Genomic DNA, 25,231 nt, shown 5'->3' on the forward strand with positions numbered 1-25,231 from the left:
CATCTTTGTGCATCTCGTAACTTTTTTCCTAAAAAATCGTAATTTTTAGCAATAGAATTCGTAATGTTTAGGATTCGTAATATTTTCAGTAGATGGCATTTTGGCGTTTCTCGTAACTTTTATACTGAAAACTTTGTCTCAGAGAAATAATTGCAGATTCTATCAAATAATTCCATATTATATATATTTTAAAAAGTATCATAAGTTTAAAAACATATAGTCAATTTTTTGAGAAGTCAAAAATAATGAAATTGTCACTCCTTAGGAGGGAGTAATTTTTATTAGGTTCTTGGGGCAATTTATTGATGTTTAAGGCGTCAAATGTTTATTATACAAACAAAATTTCTTGGTATTGTAACGATATTTTCCAAACCCCACATACCACAACCGAGGTTAAGTTCTCTCTGCCAGAGGTGCCGGTTGCGGGCCTCACCAGACTTCTTTTTTTTTTGGTTAAATTTTTAACCGTTCATCTTGTAGGGCTCGCAAATTAGTATATCTATGTACAAAATCAGTTTTATCCGATATCGATAGATATATCAAACATTAATACAAAATGGACGGTCATAAATTTGGAAGTTAAACAATCCATCACCGTTCATTTTATGAACCAAAATTTGATTTTTGATATACCTATTGATATCTGATAATATTTTGCGTTAATATACTACTCTGTGAGTCATACGAGATGAACGGTTCAGATTATAACAAAAAAATACAGAATAAAATCCACAACGGACGGTGGTGAAAAACTCAAAGTTTTCACCATAAAGAAATTAAACTTACCACGACCAAGTGCCTCAAAAATCATCCAAATGTGTGAATGCAAGAAGCTATTGGAACATGCCCCAAGAGCAGCCAAAAAGTGCCGTGAAACGAAATTAAAGCACATGGAACCATGAATTTTGGAATGAGTCGTTATGGACTTTTAAAGAGCGGGACCCTGCAGTGCTCCTGGTTTTTATTGACCATAAAGACCGAGGACATCCCAGCACGTGCTGCAGAGGTATAATGCACAATTTGATCCGTAAAAAAAAAAATTTTTAATGGTTCAGATTTCAAATCCCAAAAATAAAGTAAGTGTATTGATTGTAGAATGAATGGCGGAAGCGAACTGATCAACGAGAACGAGAAAGAAGCCCTATACTGCACACCTGACCAACAAGGCCAGTGGGCCACATAGTGACACATTTATTGTCGTGACCAAATTGGTTTTTAAATAAAAAAAACGTGTTTGGCAAGCGGTAAGGCACTTTCTTGGAAGAGTCCAGGTCACTTATTAGAGAGAGAGAGAGACTTATATGTTTGTACTTTGTACTCGTACTAGCAATCGTGCACGCCTCTTTGGTCCACACTTGTAGAAAGAGCGATGGACTACTGATCCCTCATACGGACGACTGATCACGTTTGAAATATTTGGGAAAGAGTACACATTTGAGTCACGATTCACGAAATAATTAAGCTGTGACAGTGATACCTTTTCACAAGAGAGAGAGAGAGAGGGAGAGAGAGTTGGAAAACGTCAAATAATATTCTTGCTCCTCATTCTCAGCTAATAAAATTATGCAAAAGTCTTAAAACTATGTACACGCTATACGTACACTGTAGGGAAGTTTTTGGTTTACCACTTTGTAGTATAGGATGGAACCGAAAATCCTGGGTGCACTACAGGGCGTATCATAATCATCTGTGAGTGTTTTTAACAGTCCTGCAAGTCGCTTTGCAGAATCTCAGGTCCGTATAGAATTGCACAGAAATTCTCCCAAAATATAATGCTAGTGGATCAGCACGACTTTTGTTCTTGGACTTTTTTTGTTCTTTTGGGGGTCAGAGGAAGTAACACGTAAAAGAAAAAAAAAATGTCTTAAAGGCCCTCAGGATGCAGCTACATATAGTTCAAAGGTTCATGAAGACAAGAGCTCTAGGCTCTAGCCATCTTAAAATGTTGTTCACCATCATTTCCCTTCTCTTTCTTCCTTCATTAACAAGTTCTTCAGAGGCCCAGACCTGGATCAAAGCAGGTTACTGGTATTCCAGTAGCGACTTGCCAATTCCCGATACAGACTCAACTCTGTTCACTCACTTGACATGTGCTTTTGCACATATCAACACTTCTACTTATGAGCTCTCAATCTCACCCTCTGATGAACCATATATTTCCACCTTCACCGATATCGTTCGACAAAAAAATCCGTCAATTATAACACTTCTGTCCATCTGGGCTGGAGATTCAAACTTCTCAACCTTCTTTTCGATGGCTACCCAACCCTCTCACAGAAGTATTTTCATTGAATCATCGATACGAACAGCTAGGCTTTATGGGTTTCATGGCCTGGATCTTTGTTGCGTCAAACCGGACACAAGCACCACCAAGATGGAAAATATGGGAATTCTCTTTGACGATTGGAGAACTGCGATAAATAGGGAATCAAAGGACTCCACCCGATCACCGCTTGTTTTGACAATGGCTGGTCACTATTTGCCTTCAAAAAACATCACAAGTTATCCAATGGAGTCGATTCGAAGGAACCTCGATTGGGTACATATCGTATCATATGACTATCACTTGTCTACAACAGCAAATTTCACAGGTGCTCATTCTGCTTTGTATGACCCCTCAAGCAATATAAGTACTGATTATGGAATTAAGGAATGGATAAGTAGAGGATTTCCTGCTGACAAGATGGTTTTGGGGTTAGCATACCACGGGTACGCGTGGACGCTGGTGGACCCGATGGCCAATGAGATTGGATCGCCTGGACGAGGTCCCGCCGTTACGCTTGATGGTTCGATGTTCTACAAGTTCATCAAGTCATATATGCGATGTGATGGAGAAAAAGTAGTGTATAACTCCACTTATGTCACGAATTACTGCATTTCTGGTTCGGTTTGGATCGGTTATGATGACGTGGAGGCTATCAGAACTAAGGTTTCCTACGCAAGAGAGAAAGGGCTTCTAGGTTACAAAGTATGGCAAGTCTCCAATGATGACAATTGGGTGCTTTCTAAGGCAGGTAAAACTTTAAAGCAACATTACGTAGCCGACCCCAATTGATTGGGGCTTAAGGCTTAGTTTTGTCTTGTTTGGTTTATCATACTGCAGTAAAGGAAGAATTTACTTGCAGCTATGAAATCAACCATTTCTGTGAAATTTGCCATATGAATGTTTTAACCTCTATTTTGGAGAATGGAAAGCCCCAAGTTAGGGATATTTAACCAAATAGTCGCTTTTAAGCAAAAGAGAGATTTTCCCATACTTTTCTGCACTTTGCTTGTCCAAAAGAAATTAGGTATGTCGAAAACTGAATGCAAGAGTTTCTAAAACATACTTATCGCAAATGCAATAAACTACTACTGCAGCTCAAGAGGAAGGAAAAGATCAAGGAAACAACAAAGTATTATGGGCTATTCTGCTAGCTACGATTGCTGTAGTCACTCTCCTACTCGGGACTCTAACGTGGTATTTCCGAAGGATATTGTTCAAATGGAAAGGTAACTTGCTACAATGTTGGGAGTTCATGTCATCAAATTATTTGTCAAGACAACTATAAGGAGATTGGCATTGTTTATCTATTTTTTTTGGAAAGGAAAAACTACGAGTCTGATATGTTCATCTTGTACAGTTCTAGTTACGAGGAGAATTGCTATACGGGAAAAATCGCAACATCCAAACCTGAAAGAATTTGGTTTCACTGACATCAAAACGGCCACAAGTAACTTTTCACATGAGAATAAGCTTGGAGAGGGTGGTTTTGGACCCGTTTATAAGGTACTATGCAGTTGTTCATCTTTGTATTGCTATGTGGTGTCCTATACACGCATTCAATCTTTTACTAGGAAAATTGTCGTTATGTACATATCACCATAAAATTTGTAGCACTTTACGGGCAGAACAAGTTTTGTAGTTCAAATGAAGCTAAGTGGTTAAAATAAAGAATAACAACAAAGGAAAAACAAGGAATGGTGTGACTTTCTTTGAAGCTAAATATGTTGTGGGTCAATTAGTTGCCGAAGGGAAATTATGTCCCGCATTTCAGGTTTATATGGAGATCTAGAAGCCATAAGTAGGAAGAATAATAGCACGGGTACCATTCCTTTCGCTAACCATTTCGGCTGAGTTCCCTTGGCTGACTTGCTCTCAAGTATCCCTCCTTTTCGAACCAATGTTACACTTGCTGCCACAGATTTCCTATAAGAGAACTGAGAAGGTGTTCATCAGTTCATTTTGTTTCCAGCCCGTGTATGCAGCAATTTGTCTACTATGATGCTAAGGGTAGCCCTTTCATTTTGCTTGAAACGCCTGCAAATATAATTAAGATATCAGAGGATATATACATTACACCAAGTGTTTCCTACAATTATTGTTCTTATATATTTTCACTAATCAGCCATTACCGGCTTATTGTCTTATGGTTCCCTGATCCATCTCTATCTGCCTTATCTTTCCTCTTCTTTGCCTTGTAATTTCTGAACTGTGTAAATTTCACTAAGAATTGAGTTGTTTCACTTCCTGTCTAACACCCCTTCTTTTCAATAGTATTGATCTAGAAGACGAAACTTAAATCTCCAAACTCCTCACGTTGTTGTCAATCGTTAACTTGTGCTTTCCTAGTGATAATTTTTATGAGTGAGGGTTGATTATTATTCATTTGTATTCAATAGTTAACAATTTAAGAGCGTCGAGTATGACTATCTAGGTGGGACAAGTTCAGTTTAGTAAAATTTGCAGTAATCCTCTTTGCTGAAAGGCATCGCAAGCATAGCTGTCTTCCGAATTTTTAATACTAACTAGGTGAGATTTTGCAGGGTAAATTGCAGGACGGACAAGAAGTTGCAGTGAAGAGACTTTCAGAATCTTCTAAACAAGGACAAGAGGAGTTCATAAATGAGGTTACACTCACTGCAAAACTTCAACATGTCAACCTAGTGAGACTTTTAGGATTTTGTACTGAAAGGGAAGAAAAGCTGCTGATCTATGAGTACATGCCTAACAAAAGTTTGGATTTCTACCTCTACGGTATACATTCCCTTGCACTCCCCCTTCTATGGTAATTGGCCGTTGTTCTCACATCTTATCGTTTTATTGGCTTATTTTATGTTCAAATCTGACACATTACTCGGACACAAAATAAGCAAATAAGCAATGAGACTATGAGATATGATAACCAAACGGGCCCCAAAATCAGTAATTTTTTTTATGCCAAAGCAAACTCTTCCTGGCTCATACCCTCTCCCAGTATTGCTGCAGTCCTACGATTTTTGTTCCGTTTTTTCTCCCAAGTCCTAGGATTTTTGTTTAAAATGAAAGAACAAACACTCTAAACTACAATGCCAGATTTCCAAATAAGTCACAAACAATCAAAACTACAGCCATGACAGAAACAGAAGAATTGCAGTATCACAAAGAATATGAGCCAACTTGAAGATTTTGAAACGGCAGGTGGCTACTTTAGTACTTTTACCTGACTTACTGAGAAGTGACTTTATTATGATTTAGATCCAGTTAGACAAGCACTGTTGGATTGGGAGAAACGGATTCATATCATCGAAGGCGTGACTCAAGGGCTTCTGTATCTTCAAGAATATTCTAGACTCACAATAATCCATAGAGATTTGAAGGCTAGCAACATCTTACTGGACAACGACATGAAACCGAAAATTGCAGATTTTGGTATAGCTAGAATTTTTCAGAAAGATGAACATGAAGCAAACACCGGTCGAATTGTTGGAACATAGTAAGTATGACAATTCTCTAATCTCTTAGACATGTATTATAGTAAGTGAAATGTCAATGTTGACTTGAATTGCAGCGGTTATGTTCCTCCAGAGTACGTAAAACGAGGCATATACTCCACTAAATATGATGTTTATAGCTTTGGAGTTCTACTCTTACAAATTATAAGTGGAAAGAAGAATACATGTCTATATGGTCCGGACAACAATCTTAACCTCCTAGAATGCGTAAGTGATCATTTTCCTATCATGCGATTCAACTTTCACATATCAACCCTTCAAAGGTTATATGATAAATTTTTATTGGCAGGCGTACGAGTTGTGGAAAGATGGCAAAAGCATGGAGTTCATGGATCCGCTAATGGATGACACGAATTCAGCATGTAAACTCACGAGATGCATGCAAGTCGCGCTTTTGTGCGTTCAAGAAAAATGGGAAGATAGGCCATCAATGTTGGAAGTGTACTCAATGCTCAAAAATGAAACTGAAGATGTGCCCACTCCTAAAAGGCATGCTTTTTCAACAAGACAAGATATGGATGAAGAAAATAATCTGAAGTCAAAGGAAGAAATTTGTTCGGTTAATTTTGCAACTATGTCCCAAGTCATGCCCAGATGACCTCTATCTTTAGCTCTTTCATTATGCAGAATATTCTTCGTCCTAGTGATTACATATGTTATCTTATTAGTTCTTGTATCCATGTAGTGTCATCCAGCAAAAGAGTAGTTCTATGGTCCGAGAATTGTGGAAACACAACAACAAAAAAGCTGTTCGTATAGTGAATCTGCTCCAAATACCCAAGTGGATATCAACTATTCAATCTGTTAGGAATAAGATCCTCTGTGGACCGCAAAGGAATTGGACGGTCCTGTTGAGCCTTTCGTGAGCCCTTTCCAAGCCCGCTTTGATAATAGGAACCGTTCACTTTTAGGGCACTTCAAAAATCCAGGGAAACATCATGTTGATCATTTTGTTTGATATGACTTCGAAACACATTTTTATTCTGAAAAGAAATATTATTGCAACACTAGATGGGAACCCATTTTTCTCAACATAGACGTGTTCAACATACCAAAATAGACCCGATCAACATGATTTTTGAGGTGGCTAATGTTCTTGACGACCTCCAAAAAAATAAACAGTTTCAATCATCAAAGTTAACCCGGAAAGAACCCACAAAGAGCCCAATAGGACGGTCTAGGAGCAGGAGCTGGATCCATATACAAATTGGTCGGTTTTTACCCCAATTATAAGAGCGAGACTTTTTAGCCAGCAAAATGCTTGGGATTAGGTATGGTACACATGGAAACCACAATGCTATAAAGTAAACATGAAATAGTTTTACCATGAATTCTCAATTAAAATATAGTATAACTAGCACCAATTAAGAACACCACTAAGATTATCAACTTGACAAAGCAAATATAAGGGGGAAAAAACAGAATCTTCTTAGAACCCAGAATCACATCGTAGCAAATTAGGCAAGAAATACTGAGAAAAATCAACAAAATAACAAGGTGAGTTTCTAGAAGACAATTGTTCAAACACATAATGTGCACCCACACAGTCAATACAGGGAGAATTTTCGCCCTAGAAACTGAAGATGGGATTCTCTTTTTGATAGGCAGGTGTCCAGCCAGTTTACTCGCACCTCGCCTAATAAGACGCCCTATTATCTTGTCCGGCCAGTTTACTCGCACCTCGTCAATGAGTCTGGCATTCGTTTAGAAGATCAGACTGAGATAAAAAAGGAAATTCTTGGTTACTTTCAAGGGTTGCTTGGCACTAGGTTTACTCAAACTCGACCTGTTTCTGAAGTTAGACAGGCTATCCAAGCTCGAGTTCCGTTGGATATGGCTTCTACTTTAATTCAGCCAGTGACTGAGTTGGAAATTAAGAAGGCTATGGATTCTATAAATGGGGACAAGGCTCCTGGCCTGATGGGTTTAGTGCTAGTTTTTTTCACAAGAACTGGGATATAGTTGGAGATGACGTTGTTCGTGCCGTTAAGCAATTTTTTGACCCTGGTTTTATGTTGAGGGAATCGAATTCCACAGCCATTTCCTTGGCTCCCAAGAAGAGTGCTCCTGTTACCATTAAGGACTATCGGCCTATCTCTTGCTATAACGTAACGTACAAGTGCATCTCCAAGATTTTGGTGGCTAGGCTCCAACCTTTGCTTCCTTCTCTGATTAGCCCTGTCCAATCTGCATTCATTAAAGGCAGATCTATTGTTGACAATATTCTTCTTATGCAAGAACTGGTGAAGGACTACCACAAGGATCAAGGTGCCCCTCGTTGTGCTTTGAAGCTCGATCTTATGAAAGCCTATGATTCAGTGGCTTGGGACTTCCTTTTTGAAGTAATGGAGGTAATGGCTTTCCCTTGTCAGTTCATTTCCTGGGTTAAGCAATGTGTTTCTACTGCTATGTTTTCCATTGTTATTAATCGGGAATTGGTGGGTTATTTCCCGAGAAAAAGGGGTTTACGGCAAGGTGATCCTCTCTCCCCCTATTTGTTCCTCCTTGTTATGGAGGGTTTTTCCTCTATGTTGCAACAACGGATTGATGCTAGGTGCTTCTCTTTCCACCCTAGATGTAGGGAGTTACAACTTTCTCATATTATCTTTGCTGACGATCTTTTCATCTTGAGTGGGGCTGATTCCCAATCTTTTCAGCTTGTTAGTGATTTGTTACTAGACTTTTATTCAGTATCTGGCTTAAAACCAAACCTCCAAAAGAGCAGTGTGTTTCTTGCTGGGGTTAATGATGTCACAAAGCAGATCCTTTCTCAAATTCTAGCTGTGCCTGAAGGAGTATTGCCTGTTCGATATTTGGGGGTTCCTCTTATTACCACTAGGCTACATGCCATTGACTGTCAAGTGCTTTTAGATAAAATTATGGGTTGCATTCAATCTTGGGCTAATAAACTGCTTTCCTATGGAGGCAGGGCACAGCTCATCAATTCAGTTTTGTTTAGTACTCAAATTTATTGGAGTTCAATCTTCATTTTGCCTCAAAAAGTACTTAAAGGGGTGGAGAAGATGGTGCGATCTTTCTTTTGGTCAGGTACGGAGTTGAAATGTGTGGGTGCTAAAGTGGCTTGGGCTGATATTTGTGTCCCAAAAGAAGAGGGTGGTTTGGGTTTTCGAGTGTTAAAAGATTGGAATAGAGCTTCCATGACGAAGCTTTTATGGGCCCTTGCTTTGAAAATTGATACTTTATGGATTAAATGGGTATATACTTACATTATAAAGGATAAATGCATGTGGAATATGACTATCCCTAACTCTGTATCTTGGACGATCAGGAAAATTTTCAATCTAAGGTCTTTTGTGCAGCCTTGGATTACTCACCAGGTGGGTAACGGAAATCACACTTTCTTGTGGTTAGATAATTGGCACCCATTGGGTCCACTGCTTGCTAGATTTGGTGCCCGAGTGACTTAATTATAATCTGGGTAGGAATCTACAGGCTAAAGTGGCTTCTATTATTGTTGATAATCATTGGCTTTGGCCCAGGGGGAGGAATACAGTCACTAGAGAGATTATTGAGCATACACCAGTTTCTCTTCTTCCTAATACTGCCCGGGAAAACTCTATTATTTGGAACTTAAATGCCAACGGTAAATTCTCTGTTCAGTCTGCTTGGAATGCATTCAGAAGGCCCAAACCTCTGGTCCCTTGGGCTAAAGTAGTGTGGTACAAGCATGCAGTTCCTAGGTGGGCTATTGTGCAATGGTTGGCCATCCTGTGTAGACTTTCCACAAAGGACAGGTTGCAGCAGTGGGGTGTCTTGGCGGAAAACCAATGTGTGTTGTGTTCAAATGCTGTGGAATCTCATGAGCATCTATTTTTTTAGTGCCCTTTTTCATCTCAGTTGTGGAGCTTGTTGCAAATGAAGTTTAGTTCCTTTTGCAGCCTTTCTGTTCTTTCTCAGGTGGTAGATTGGATGGTTCAACACCATACTGGCACTCTTTTCTTGAATCTGGTGGCTAAAGTGGTTTTTGCTGCTACGATTTATCATGTTTGGGGGGAGCGTAACAGACGTATTTTCCAACAGCATAGAGGCTTGGATGTGCGGGGTTTGGAAGCTCAGATTTGTACAGAGGTTAGAGCTTGTATCAGTTCTTGGAGAGGAGTGAAGAAAATAGGAGTTAATCTGGCTCTCTGCTCCCGTTGGCGCTTCTCTACTTGTATTTTTTTACTGGGAAAATTTCAAAAACGCCCCTGAACTTTCTGACAACTTGCAAAAAAACACCTGAACTTTCACTATTAACAAAAAAACACCTAAACTTTGCATTCCGTTAGCAATTAAACCCCTGCCGTCCAATTCCGTCAATTTTTAACGGATGGAGCTAACGGAAGGCATTAACTTTTTGTTTTTTTTTACTTTTTACATTCAAAAATTACTTTTAACTCTTTCTTTTTTTTATTGGTAAATAAATATGCCATAAAGTTCTTTTTTTTTTCTTACTATTTATCAAAAATTACTTTAACTCTATTTTTTACTATTTACAAAAATAACTTTAACCACCATCTTTTTTGTTACTTTCAAATTGTACCTTTCCCCTTCTCTCTCTCTCTCTCTCTCTCTCTCTCTCTCTCTCTCTCTCTCTCCCTCTTTTTTTTTTTAGAACTTTAACCCCACTCCACCAATCAACTACCAAAGCTCTAGCTCTAATTTTAGAAATTCGAAATTACTCTTTTTTTTAGCATTCTTGTTTTTTATATTTTTTACTTCCAAAATTACTTTTAACTCTTTATTTTTAGTAGTAAATAAATATGAAATAAATTTTTTTTCTTACTATTTATCAAAAATTACTTTAACTCTAATCTTTACTATTTATAATAATAACTTTAACCCATTTTTACTATTTATTGCATATTTATTTATGACTAAAAAAAAGAATGAGTTAAAAATAATTTTTGGAAGTAAAAGTACTAAAAAAAAGAAAAGGTTACAAAGAGGAGGTTAAAAGAACTTTTGAATTTCTGAAATTGTGGCTAAGGCTTTGGCGGTTGGTTGTGGGGTTAATTTGGGGTATGGAGTTGATTCTAATAAGCAAAAAAAGGGGGGGGGGGGGGAGGTAAAATTTGAAAATAAAAAATATGGTTAAAGTAATTTTTGATAAATAGTAAGAAAAAAAAAGAACTTTATTGTATATTTTTTTACCAATAAAAAAAAGAAAGAGTTAAAAGTAATTTTTGAATTAAAAAGTAAAAAAAAATAAAAAGTTAACGCCTTCCGTTAGCTCCATCCGTTAAAAATTGACGGAATTGGACGGCAGGGGTTTAATTGCTAACGGAATGCAAAGTTTAGGTGTTTTTTTGTTAATAGTGAAAGTTCAGGTGTTTTTTTGCAAGTTATCAGAAAGTTCAGGGACTTTTTTGAAATTTTCCCTTTTTTACTCTAGGTATTAGCGAGTAGCTTGTATAGTTGTTGATTTTGGGTTAGTTGTCTTTTCTACTGTAGAGTGTTCTTCTGAGCAATTTTTTGGCTTGGTTCACTGGGGAATGCCCCTTTGATTTTGTTTCCTGTTTGTTGTGAATAAAACTTTAATTACCCCAAAAAAAAAAAATTACCCACAAAACTCATCCGCATCTAATCAAGCCCTAAGTCCCAAACCTGCACAAGACCTCCGATTATTTTTTCCCTTCTATAGATAATATCCACAAAACTCATCCCGCATCCGATCTAGCCCTAAGTCCAAATCTTCACCACAACTCAACCCTTCGAGTTGTGTCGTTATCGTTGCTAGACTATAAAGACCGGAAGTGAGTAGTGCCAAAAATAGTGGAGGCCGGAAGGGGTCCACACGGCCACATATTGAGACATTTTGTTGTGGTTGTCGTTATCGTTGCTAGACTATAAAGACCGGAATTGAGTAGTGCTAAAAATAGTGGAGACCGGAAGTAGTCCACACGGCCACATAATGAGACATTTGGTTGTGGTGACCAAATGGATTTGGAAATTGGAAATTGATTTTGGCACCCACTTTTAGCCATTGACATTTGACACCATTTTTTGTCTTCTTTTTCATTTGAAATTACAACAATACTCTTTAAAGTAGACGAACACTAACAAAATAAATTGTAATTTGATAATTTCACATATAATAAAGACAGAAAGTGAGGTACCAATTGTTAAATTTGGAGTGCCAAAATCACGTGAGTTTTATATCAAAAACCATAGGAGTCCATATACTTATTAGATAAAGAGATCAAAAGGCCCGAATTCTACTCAAATCTGAGTAAAAGCTTCATTTGATAAAACTCATATCAATGGACAAACTCAACATTCATGAAATTGTCATGTGTTAACTGATCGTGTCGTTATCTACCATGTCAAAATAAATAATAAAACGACACAGTTACTACTGCCAAAAAGATAGCAATAAATATTTCGAGTATCGCCTTCAGGGATTACGAAGGTTAAATTACAATTATTTCAGTTAATTTCTAAATTAATTTGGAAAAAGAGTTGATGGTTGATTTTGACAAAAGCAATAAAGACTATAATTAAAGGCAATTGAATGTAAAGAGATTCGAGGGAAGAAAAGGTCTAGGATTTCGAATCCACCTGTCCCTTTGCAACCTATATTTGTTTGAGGACTTCTTATTTGTATTTACCGGATACTCTTAGGGTTCGCGGGCCGTAAGGATATCTCCTAAAAATATTTAGGAATCATCAAGCGGCATAGATTATCTCCATCTAGCACAAATCATCTTCCTAGTATGACTCATTTCAACAATACAGACCGTCTAATAGCACGGCGTGGATTACGGTAGCATAACCTATCACAGGCAATTACTACAAATCCAATTAAGAACCGTTGCACGGAAAGTACTCCATTTGATACCGTGAAAAACAAACACACAATTATATGGGAAAATAAATCCAACTTCATGAACATGAAATCATCTAGTCCACACAACCAATCCAGATACTAAATCTAAAAAAAGTAATAAAATCTAAGCTACTCAGACTTCAGAGTGCAAGCTTCATCTATGACCTAGGAGAAGGTTTAGCGGCCATTGATTGGACCCCGCGAGCCCGATAGTTATGCGCGGCTGCTATGTTGCTTTCTGTCTGCAATGTCGTCATCCCCCTATTATGCAGGTAACCTCTCCTTTTAAGGATGTGGGGGTGCTGTTGTCCCTTAGGGGCAGCAACTTGTGACTGTACCCGAACTACGGGTCCGTTCTAGTCTCGCTTCAATGATCGGAAGAGTTCACTTTGTAGAGCTCGTCGAGTAGAATTATGCAAAAAATCAGCTCAATTGGATATCATTAAGTGTCTAATTGGAACCTTTATATCTTGAAAAGAATGGATCCGAAACACTGGATCAAATCCACTGTAACTCATGGACCGAGAGTTTTATGTGTTCCAATCAGGCACTTAATGATATCCAATTGAGCTGATTTTTTGCATAGTTGTTCTACTCGACGAGCTCTACGAAGTGAACACTTTCGATCACCGGAGCAAAATTGGAGTGGACCCGCAGCTCAGGCACAGCCGCAAGCTGCTGCCCCTGAGGGACAGCAGCGCCCCGCTTCCCCTTTTATAAGCTACTGTGTGTTGATGCCGTGAATATCTCTAGGTAGTAGCAGCCCCTTTTCTTCGTTCAAATTCAAGTTCCGTTTGTTTAAGGTTCTTATTTTTAACTACTTATTTTTTATTTTACGATACATGTAATTTTCTCATAATAGATCACTTTTAATTTAAAAAATTAAATAAATAAATACTTATTTTTCTTAACAGAATGGGGAGCCTCAATCACTTGCAAAAGTCCTAATAAGATATGACTAACAAACGTTGGCCCCATCCTTGGTCAAAAAAGCTAACAAACGTTGGCCCCATGTAGTAGTTATTCCTCCTTTCAGTGGAAGTCCAACCCATTAGCTTTGAATATTGGAACAACCCAATTAGCAATTGTTAACTGCTAATACTATTATTATCATCTCTTCAACATATGATAATGGAGCTTTAAGCCTCCAGATACCTACATGGCTACCTAACAAAAATTAAGCATTAAACTCGAAGTAACAATATAAATGAACTTAACAATGATAAATTAGGAAGTGTTTAGATAGAAGAGGACAAGTGTCGTGTTTGGATTGCATAGGATTTGAGTAAATTAAAAACGGATCTCCAGTAATTTGAGTATGAGTTTGAGTAAAAATTCATTTCGGTAAATGATTGGGGATGTGATTTTTACTCAAATTTTGAGATTAAGTCGATAATAGAGTCGGAGATGCCGTAAGAAAAGAGCCATTGACGAGTGATCACGAACGCGACAATAGTTCACATTTATGTCGGGGAAAGAGAAAGACAATAATGCTAGGGACTAGTGAAGATGACGAACTTTTAATTGTCTTGGTAGTCATGATCACCCGGCCCACTACCCTTTCCATTTGAATTATCGCAAGACCACGAAGCTGTGTGGGGGTCATTTTGACATATTCAAAATCCCATAAAAATCACAGGGATAGATAAATATAATCTTTCATCAAATAATCTACTCCATTCTAGAGAGAGAGAGAGAGAGAGAGAGAGAGAGAGAGTTGGAAACCTCAATGATATTCTTGGTAGTCATTCTCAGCTCATAGAATTATGGAAAAATCTAAAACCACAGTTACCAATGGACAAACTCAATGTTCATAAAATTGCCATGTGTTAATTGATCGTGTTGTTACCTACTGTATAAAAAATAATTAATAAAACGAATTATAGTTGCTACTATCAAAAAGATAGCGGTAAATATTCCGAGTATCGTTCTCAGAGATTATGAAGACTAAGTCACAATTATTTCGTTGTTCAAATAAAGTCACAATTATTTCATTTACTTTCTAAATTAATTCGGAAAAAGAGTTGATTGTCGATTTTGAGAAAACTAACTAAAGATGGTCATTAAAAGCAATTTAATGTAAAGATATTTGCAAGTGGAGTGAAGAGCAATACGATAGAATAGATTAGGTTTAACAAATGACAAAAAAAAAAATGTAAAGAGATTCGATGAGATAAAAGGCCTATGGTTTCAAATTCACTTGTCCCTTTGCAACCTAGATTTGTTTGAAGGACTTCTTATTCGGATTTACCCGATACCATTAGAGTTTGCGAGGCCCTAAGGATATCTCCTAAAAATATTCATATATCATCAAGCGGCATAGATTATGTCTGCCTAGCACAAATCATCTTTACTAGCATGGCTCGTCTCAATGGTACGGATCGTCTAATAGCACAACACATGTTAGGTAACATACCCTTTCACAGTCAATTATCGCAAATCCAATTAAGAACCGTTGCATGAAAAATACTCCATTTGATACCACGGATAACAAACACACAATTATATGGCAAAATAAAACCAATTTCATGATCATGAAATCATTTATAGTCCATATATACAACCAATCCAGATATTTAAATCTAAGAAAAGCGATAAAATCTCAGAGTGCGAGCTTCGTCTAGACCCTAGGAGAGGGTTTAGCAGCCGGCCATTGATTAGACCCCGGGAGCCCGATAGTTATGCGTGGCTGCGGTGTTGCTCTCTCCCCGTTCTGGCTTCTTACAAAAAGTACTTTTTGAAAAGAAAAGTAATTTCAAGCTTAAAAATGTGTTTACGCAAATAATTTTCCTACCGATATGGATCTTGTTTGATAAATCTCATTAAAATCTTTTAAACGGTGCAAAAAAAATTGAAAAATGATTTTTCATTATCATTATATTTGAGCTTGAAATTATATTGTTTTTGAAAAAAAAAGTTTAAAAAAAAAAACGGAATGGCACCGCAATGTCGTCATCCCCTGTTATGCATGTAACCTCTCCTTTTATAAGGAGCTGATGAGGCCGTGAATATCTCTAGAAGGTAGTAGCAGCCACTTCAATCACTTGCAAAAGCCCTAATAAGATATGATTACCAAACGATTGGCCCCATCCTTTGTCAAACACTGAGTCTAAAGTCCATCGCACAAGTATACCCACGTAACGTGAGGTCTACTTCGGACCCTACAGAAATACACAAAAATATACATAAATTTTAAAATATTTTTTTATGAGATCTTGTAAAAAATCAGCTCCAACGGATATCAGTAGGTATATTTTCTGAATTCATATGGTAGAGACTGAGCGTTTTCTGAATTCGTAGGGATACGAATTCAGAAAATATACCTATCGATAGGCGATATCCCTTGCAGCTAATTTTTTACAGAGTTTCATAAGAAAATATTTTAAAATTTATGTATATATTTTTTTTTATGTGGGGCCGGAGTAGAACCCATGTGATGTGCGATGGATATGTGTGGTGTACGTAGCATTGTTGTTGGTCAAAATAGCTAACAAACGTTGGGCTCATGTAGTAGACGAGCACATCCAATTGCCCCTTTGGATTTTTCTTGATTGGCTTGGGTCTCGAATGAGCACTCGTTGTCCTTCTCCTTGTTTCTTTTGATTTTTGTATTCACATTCAAAAATTAATAAAATATTTTTTCACCGTTAAAAAAAAAAAATTTCCTCCTTTCAATGGAAGTCCAACCCATTACCCTGAATAACTCAACCCAATAAGCAATTAACAGCTAATTGGGAAAAAAGAAGGGGAAGCTCCCCTTTTTGGAATGGTATTAGCAGTTTGCCCGCCACAGTCTGCACCATGTCCATATGGTCCATATCCAAAAAAGGGGAAGCTCCCCGCTTGGATCTGGAAATGGTGTTGTGCGTTGTGCATATCTCAACCGTTGATCTCGACAATTAAAGGTCGGCATTGCCAACGGTTGGAGAAAAAAAAAAAAAGACAATAATGCAAGGGAAGATGACGAGCATTTAATTGCAAGGGAAGATGACGAACATTTAATTGTCTTGGTAGTCATTCTCACCCGGCCTACTACACTTTCCATTTGAATTATTGGAAGACAACAAAGCTATGACATTACAATTTAAGACGTGTGGGGGTCATTTTGACATATTCAAAATCCCATAAAAATCACAGGGACAGGGGTCATTTTGACATATTCAAAAGTTTTCACCAAATAATCTATTCTAGAAAGAGAGACTTGGAGACCTCAATGATATTCTTGGTAGTTGGTATTCATTCTCAGCTCATAAAATCATGGAAAAGTCTAAAACCACACACGCATTACACAACACATATGCCCAGCAGAATTATTCACAACATGTTTAGGTGATATCATATCATCGGGCAATGAATGAAACGTCATTTTACAATTTTACAATGCCCATAGATTCGGGGATGGTATTGTGCGCACTGCAGTGATGTGCATTTTTCGTCCGTTGATCTCGGTAATTAACAGTCCGAATTGCCTGACAGTTGGAAAAAATAAAGAAAAGACACTAATGCTAGGGAAGATGACGAACATTTAATTGTCTTGGACCCTTGGTAGTCATTCTCACCGGGCCTACTACACTTTCTACTTGAAATATCGGAAGACGACGAAGCTATAAGTCTATGACATTAATTTGACAGCTGTGTGGGGATCATTTGGACATATTCAAAATCCCATAAAAATCACAGGTACAGGTAACATAATTTCCACCAAATGATCCGAACCGCTCATCTTTTTTAAAATATTTTTTGGAGCGTTCCTGTAAAAAATCAGCTCCAACGGATATCGATAAAAGCTTTCTCAGAAATCGTAGAGCGAATCATTCTGTTTTGCCCTATGATTTCTGATAAAGCTCTTACCGATATCCGTTGGAGCTGATTTCTTACAGGAATCCTTTCAAAAATATTTTTAAAAAAATGAGCGGTTCGGATCATTTTGTGAGACAACAATATGGGCCCCACAAAAATGTATGTGTATGATATGTGCACAAAAGTATGTGCAAGTAGCATTGTTGGATCATAAAATCATGGAAAAGTCTAAAACCACGCTCACGTTACACAACATCGCATGCCCAATAGTATTATTAACAATAAGTTTAAGTGACATTGTATCATTGGACAATGAATGAAATGTCATTTTACAATGCTCAACATTACAGTGTTACTTCAGCATATTGTGCACATTGTTGTACATCGTATTGTGTTAATAGACTTTCCCATAATTTTATCGGGTTTGAGGGAGTAACCGTAACCACAAAAAGAAAAAATGAAAGGACTTTTAAGTCCTGTAGATGGTACATATAGTTCAAAGGGGGAAGACCACATGAGCACAAGGCATCTTGAAATGTTGTTCAACATCATTTCCCTTCTCCTCTTTCTTCCTTCATTAGCAAATTCCTCAGAATCTCAGACCTGGATCAAAGCAGGTTACTGGTTTTCCGGCAGTGAATTCCCGGCTACCGACATAGATTCATCTCTGTTCACTCACCTCATATGTGGTTATGCATACATCAACAATTCTACGTTTGAGCTCTCAATCTTACCCCCTGATGAAACAAATTTTTTCAACTTCACCGATATTGTTCGCCGAAAAAACCCAACAGTTAAAACACTTCTGTCCATCTGGACTCAAAATTCAAATTTCGCAGTCTACTTTTCAATGACTAGCCAACTCTCTCACCGAAGTAGTTTCATTGAATCATCAATACAGAGAGTTAGGCTTTATGGGTTTGATGGTCTGGAGCTTAATGGTGTCAAACCGGGCCCAAACATGAACAACATGACAGACATGGGATTACTCTTTGATGAATGGAGATCTGCGATAAATAGGGAATCGAAGAATTCTTCCCGATCACCGCTCATTTTAACAATGGAAGGTTATTATATGCCTTCACAAAACACCACAAGTTATCCACTGGACTCGATTCGAAGGAACCTCGATTGGGTAAATATCAGAGCGTACGACTATCACACGCCTACCAAAGATAGTTTCACTGGTGCTCATTCTGCTTTGTATGACCCCTCAAGCAATTTAAACACTGATTATGGTATTAAGGAATGGATAAGCGGAGGATTACCTGCCAAACAGATGGTTTTGGGGTTAGCATACTATGGGTACTCGTGGACGCTTGTTGACCCCACAGACAACGGGATTGGATCGCCTACAAGAGGAACCCTTCAGGATGATGGGTCGATGAACTACAAGTACATCAGGTCATTTTGGAAATGCGAAGGAGAGAAAGTATTGTATAACTCCACTTATGTCACGAACTACTGCGTTACTAGTAGTTCGATTTGGATCGGTTATGATGACGTGGAGGCTATCAGAACTAAGGTTTCCTACGCAAGGGAGAAAGGGCTTCTGGGTTACACAGTATATCATGTCCCCAATGATTACAATTGGGTGCTTTCCACGGCAGGTAAAATTTTACAAGTAACATCATGTAATCGACCCCAGGTTTGATTTTGTTTGGTTTATATATATATATATATATAGTATTGTAATAAAGGAAGAATTTACGTTCAGATATGGAGGCAAACCATCTCTGTGCACTTGCCATAAGAATGTTTGAATCTGTATTTTGGAGAACAATAAACCCCAAGTTAGGGATCGATATTGAATCAAATAGTCACTTTTAGGCAAAAGTGAATTTTTTCCATACTTTGCTGCACTCTGCTTGTCAAGAGTCTCTAAAACATACTTATCGCAAAGGCAATAAACCTACCTCTGCAGCTCAAGGGGAAGGAAAAGATCAAGAAAACAACCGATTGCTATGGACTATTTTGATACCTACAATTACTCTAGTCACTCTCCTACTCGGGACTCTATCGTGGTTTTTCCGAAGGAGATTGTTCAAATGGAAAGGTAACTTGCTACAATTTTGGGAGTTCACAATTAGTTGTCATCAAATGATTTGAAAAGACGACTATAACGAGGACATTGTTCATCTTTTACAGTTCTGGTAACGAGGATAATGGCTATACGGCCGCAGAAAGAATCGCAATATCCAAACCTGCAAGAATTTAGTTTCGCTGACATCAAAGCGGCCACAAGTAACTTTTCGCATGAGAATAAGCTCGGAGAGGGTGGTTATGGACCCGTATATAAGGTACTATTCAGTTGTTCATCTATGTATTACTATGTGCTGTCCTATCCACGCCTTCAGTCTTTTAACTACGAAAAATAATCGATATGTACACATCTCCTTACATTCTTTAGTAGTTCACGGGCAGAACAATTTGGTAGTCCAAATGAAGCTGAGTGGTTAAAACAGAGAATAACATCTAAGGAAAAACAAGGAACGGTGTGACTTTCTTTGAAGCTAAATATAGTTTGGGTCATTTAGTTGCCAAAGGATAATTATGTCCCGCATTTCAGGTTTATATGGAGATCTTGAAGCCATAAGTAGGAACAATAATAGCACAAGTAATATTCCTTTCGCTAACCCTTTCGGCTGAGTTCCCTCGGTTGACTTGCTCTCGACTATCTCTCCTTTGCGAACCAATGTTAAACTTACTACCACAGATCTCCTATAAGAGAACTGAGAAGGTGTTCTTTTAGTTGATTTTGTTTCCAGACCCTATTTTCAACAATTTGTCTAGTATGATGCTAAGTGTACTTCTTCCATTTCAGCAAATCAATATGTCATTCCTGGCTTGCTTGAAAAGCCTGCAAATACAATTAAGATACCAGAGGATATATACATTACACCAAGTGTTCCCCACCATTATTGTTTTCATTTTCGCTAATAGGCCATTACCGTCTTATTGTCTTCTGGTTCCTTGATCCATCTATCTGCCTTATCCTTGCTCGTCTTTGACTTGCGATTTCAAAACTCTGTAAATTTGTCTAAGAATTGAGTAGTTTCATTTTCCTATCTTACACTCCTTCTTTTCAATAGTATTGATCTAGAAGGTGAAAGTTAATTCTCCAAACTCCTTACGTTGTTGTCAATCATTAACTTGTGCTTTCCCACTGATAATTTTTACAAGGTGAGGGTTAACTTGTGCATTTGTATTCAATAGTTAACAATTTAAGAGCATCAGTTCAGTTTAATAGAATTTGCAGTAACCATCTCTGCTGAAGGCATCGTAAACGTATCTTGTCTTCTGAATTTCTGATACTAACTGGGTGAGATTTTGCAGGGAAAATTACGGGACGGACAGGAAGTTGCAGTGAAGAGACTTTCACAGTCTTCTAGACAAGGACAAGAGGAGTTCATAAATGAGGTTACACTCACTGCAAAACTTCAACATGTCAACCTAGTGAGACTTTTGGGATTTTGTACTGAAAGAGAAGAAAAGCTGCTGATCTATGAGTACATGCCTAACAAAAGCTTGGATTTCTACCTATACGGTATGCAATCTCTACCTCTACGATATGCAATCTCTAACACTTCCCCAAGTCCTAAGATTAGCGTTTAAAATGAAAGAACAAATGCTCAAAATTACAATACCAGATTTCCAAATAAACGGCAAACACTCAAAACAACAGCCACGACGGAAGGTGAAGGATTGAAATATCACAAAGAATATGAGCTAACTTGAAGAATTGTGAAACGGCAGGTGGCTAATTTAGTACCTTTTTATTGGCGGTTTCATTGAGGGGACATACATGGGTCCGGCATAGTTTTCTTTCCCACTTTTAGTTTGCTGAAGGACATAACCGGAATTAATGGTTGACTAAGCAAAAGATGACCTTTAGAGCATCTCCAGCCTTCACCCATATTTTTCTTCAAATTTGAGTCAAATTTTGGATAGACACATCTCCAACCATCAAACCCAAAATTTACCCAAATATATATACATTTTATTCTTAATGGCATAATGGTAAATAAGGTAAAACAATCAAATCCAAAATGAGGAGACCTGGTATTTTTCTCTCTCCATCTCCGTCTCTCTCCCCCTAGGAATCAAACATTGCCACACAAAACCCAGAATGAATACAATGACAAAAGACAATTCTGAAACTCGTTCATCATCATCATTAGAGCTGGGCAACAGACACGAGACACGATAACACGACACGAACCGAACACGAAGTTAGCGGGTTAGGGTTAAACATTTCTGACACGAAACACGAAAATGACACGACTCGAGAACACGAATTCTAAATGGGTCGGGTTCGGGTTGAACACGCGAGACACGAAATTGACACGACCAACACGGTTACGAATCTGTGTCACCCATTTTCACGAACATATATACATAATATATGGTATATCTGCAATTCTATATAGAGTTAGCCAACAGACACGATAACATGACACGAACGGGACACGAAGTTAACGGGTTAGGGTTGAGCATTTCTGACACGAAACACGAAAATGACACGACTCGAGAAACACGAATTCTAAATGGGTTGGGTTAGGGTTGGGTGATTTGTGACACGAACCCGACTGACACGACACGAACACGACCCGACACGATCTGTTACCCAGGTCTAATCATCATCGGACCAGAAGATAACGACAACTCTAGGGGACCCAAGACGGCTTAGAGGTCACAACGCCATTGCCACTTTCTGCATCACCTCTCAAACCGCCGGCTCTTAGCCTGCCGCCACTGCCGACGAGGTTCTTTCTCTCCCTCCTCCTCCCACTTTCTCTCTCTCTCGAACTAGCTGTTGGAGAAATGGGTCAAAGCAAAAATTGTCTCATATTTGGGCAAAAAAATGGGTAAAACCCAAAATGGGAAAGGGTTTGGGTCAAAGATTGGAGAGAGATTTTTGTGATTTTTGCCCCATTTTTAAATTTGAGTCTTAAAATGGGTCAAGGCTGGAGATGCTCTTAAATACCTAAAATACGCTCGAAAAAGCCTTTTCTTCTTGACTAAGCAAAGTAGAACCTAAAATAACCTCAACTCAAGACATCCAGAAGAAATTTGGAAGACAAAAACCAGAAGGGTAATTTTGTCTTTTAACATGGTAGCTTGGCTTGCCTTAAATTAGGGAAAAGAAAGTTTTTTTTTTTTGTACCTATAAAAAACAATATCCCTTAAATTAGGGAAAAGAAAGATTTCTTTATTAAGCCCCTCTGGCTTATTTCCCGCCTTCTTCCAACAGTCAAAATATTCTCTCGTTATCCCACCCTATCCAAACATGGTACAACTAATCCTTTGCGGTTTGTTATCCCAACCACAGGGTACATAGCTAAATTTGAAGTGCTTGTTGCTAAAAGAGTTTCACTTAGTTAGAAGTATGCTATGTTATACTACATACCATCAACCTAGAAAGAAGGTGTGATCATTTATAGCCTAACCTTCTAGTCCAAGCTCCTACCTGACTTATTCAGAGGTGGCTGCTTCATTTGTATGACTTAGATCCAGATAGACGGGCACTGTTGGATTGGGAGAAACGAGTTTCTATCATCCAAGGCTTGATTCAAGGGCTTCTGTATCTCCAAGAATATTCAAGACTCACAATAATTCACAGGGATTTGAAGGCTAGCAACATCTTACTGGACAACGACATGACACCGAAAATTGCAGATTTTGGTCTAGCTAAGATTTTTCAGAAAAATGAACATGAAGCAAACACAGACCGGATTGTTGGAACATAGTAAGTACATCAATTCTCAAATCTCTTAGACATAGTAAACGAAAATGACTATGTTGACTCCTGAATTGCAGCGGTTACATTCCTCCAGAGTACGTAAAACGAGGGATATACTCCACCAAATATGATGTGTATAGCTTTGGCGTTCTACTCTTACAAATTATAAGTGGAAAGAAGAATACATGTCTGTATGGTACGGACAACAATCTCCACCTCCTAGAATGCGTAAGTGATCACTTAATCAATGACTCCTATCACGACTAGGATTCAAACTTTCGCATGTCAACACTTCAAAGGTTATATCGTAAATTTCTATTGGCAGGCGTACGAATTTTGGAAAGACGGCAAAAGCATGGAGTTCATGGATCCGCTAATGGATGATAGGAATTCGGCCTGTAAACTTGTGAGATGCATGCAAGTCGCGCTTTTGTGCGTTCAAGAAAAATGGGAAGATAGGCCATCGATGTTGGAAGTGTACTCAATGCTCAAAAATGAAATTGAAGATCTGCCGACTCCTAAAATGCATGCTTTTGCAGCAACAAAAGATATGGATGAAGAAAATTTTCTGAAGTCAACGGAGGAAACTTGTTCGGTTAATTATGCAAGTATTTCTTGGGACATGCCCCGATGACATCTATCTTTAGCTATTTCATTATGCAGAATATGACTCCTAGTGATTACAAATGTTCTCTTATTTTTTTCTTGTATCTAGCAAAATAGCAGTTCTACGGTCCCAGAATTGTCGGGAAAAAAAACGAGAAAGGTACTTGTAAAGTAAATCTGCTCCACATACCCAAGTGAATCTGAACTATTCAATTTACTTGGAATAAGATCCTCTTTAGACCATAAAGGAACTAGATGGTCGAGTTGAGCCTTTTGTGAGCCGTTTCCATGCCCGCCTTGATGAAAGGAACCGCTCACTTTGAGGGCACTTCAAGAACCCAGGAAAACATCACGTTGATTATTTTGTTTGATATGCTTTTGAACACAACTATGATCTATACCAGGAAAAAAATGGATTGCAACACTAGATTGGAAGTTTGGAACCCATTTTTCTCATCATAGATGTGTACCCAAAACATACCAAACCAAATCCGATCAACATGATTTTTGACATGGCTGATGTTCTCGACGATCTCTAAAAAGGTGAACAGTTTCAATCATCAAAGTTAGCTCGGGAAGAACCAACAAAGAGCCCAACAGCTGGATCCATATATAAAATGGTCGGTTTTTACCCAATTTTGAGAATGTAGACTTTCTAGCCAGCAACATGCTTGATATTAGGTATGGCACACATGGAAACCGCAATGCCACAGAGTAAACATAAAAATAGTTCCAGCATGAATTCTCAATTAAATTAGAGCAGTGCAGTTTCCCAAAAAAATCACTCGGCCTTTTGGGTTTCTTTTGTTGTCTTTATTTAAATTTTATCGCGGTTGTTAGTTTTGGGCTAAATTTTCGTAAATTATTGATCCATCCCAACTAGAGGAATCAAAAAAATTATGACTTTTACCCAATTTTTATTGGAAAAAGAAAAAGATAACAAATGCAACAAAATTTGAATAAGGAGAAAACAAAAGGCCAAGTTGGCTAAGAGCCCGTTCCAGAAACGAAATAAGAACTTATTTTTTGTGTAATAAGAAGGCTTGTTCCTGAAAATAAGAAGGCTGCTACTTATTTTGGAAGAATTTATATAGGTACCGACCGGCCGGGGAGGGAAATAGTACCAGCAGCCGCGCCGGGCCGTCTCCGACCACCGGACGGCCGATCCGAGCCGTCCAAAAATTCTAAAAAAAAACAAACGAGGGGGCCCACGGGGGAATCAACGGCATCCGAGGTGTGTAGGGTGCTTGATCCGAGCACCCTTTTTCCGTGTAGGGTGCTTGATCATATATACACGGAAAAGGGGTGCTCTGATCAAGCACCCTACACACCTCGGATGTCGTTGATTCCCTCGTGGGCCCCCTCGTTTTTTTTTTTAAAATTTTTGGACGGCTCGGATCGGCCGTCCGGTGGCCTGATACGGCCCGGCGTGGCCGCCAGTACGATTTCCCTCCGCCGGCACCCATTATCATAGCAACAGTCTTATTCTTTGTACAAGG

The 25,231-nt window shown here is 38.3% G+C and overlaps 1 protein-coding gene across 1 annotated transcript; it reads left to right on the top strand.

Annotated features, from left to right (window-relative positions):
* The first annotated feature begins 1,846 nt into the window (after window positions 1–1,846).
* Window positions 1,847–23,979, top strand: LOC131326638 (uncharacterized). The gene is made up of 21 exons (XM_058359492.1): window positions 1,847–3,014; window positions 3,361–3,492; window positions 3,624–3,769; window positions 4,807–5,017; window positions 5,498–5,735; window positions 5,811–5,961; window positions 6,044–6,351; window positions 6,440–6,616; window positions 7,359–7,611; window positions 7,704–9,092; window positions 9,208–9,564; window positions 9,673–9,843; window positions 16,974–17,031; window positions 17,264–17,269; window positions 17,836–18,993; window positions 19,287–19,439; window positions 19,532–19,683; window positions 20,720–20,930; window positions 22,895–23,132; window positions 23,204–23,354; window positions 23,452–23,979. Exons 1-21 carry the CDS (start codon window positions 1,880–1,882, stop codon window positions 23,758–23,760), a joined length of 7,104 nt encoding a protein of 2,367 aa, XP_058215475.1. The 5' UTR covers window positions 1,847–1,879; the 3' UTR covers window positions 23,761–23,979.
* Window positions 23,980–25,231: the final 1,252 nt, after the last annotated feature.

The sequence above is a fragment of the Rhododendron vialii genome, chromosome 1a (genome assembly GCF_030253575.1).
Source record: "Rhododendron vialii isolate Sample 1 chromosome 1a, ASM3025357v1".
Lineage (NCBI taxonomy): Eukaryota > Viridiplantae > Streptophyta > Magnoliopsida > Ericales > Ericaceae > Rhododendron > Rhododendron vialii.

Excerpts from the sequence above, each read along its gene's own strand:
- LOC131326638 (XM_058359492.1), top strand. The coding sequence starts at position 1,880 with ATGCAGCTACATATAGTTCAAAGGTTCATGAAGACAAGAGCTCTAGGC. Across the intron at positions 9,565-9,672 it reads GTGTGTTGTGTTCAAATGCT|GTGGTAGATTGGATGGTTCA; the intron begins GTGGAATCTCAT and ends GTTCTTTCTCAG. Across the intron at positions 19,684-20,719 it reads GTTATGGACCCGTATATAAG|GGAAAATTACGGGACGGACA; the intron begins GTACTATTCAGT and ends GAGATTTTGCAG.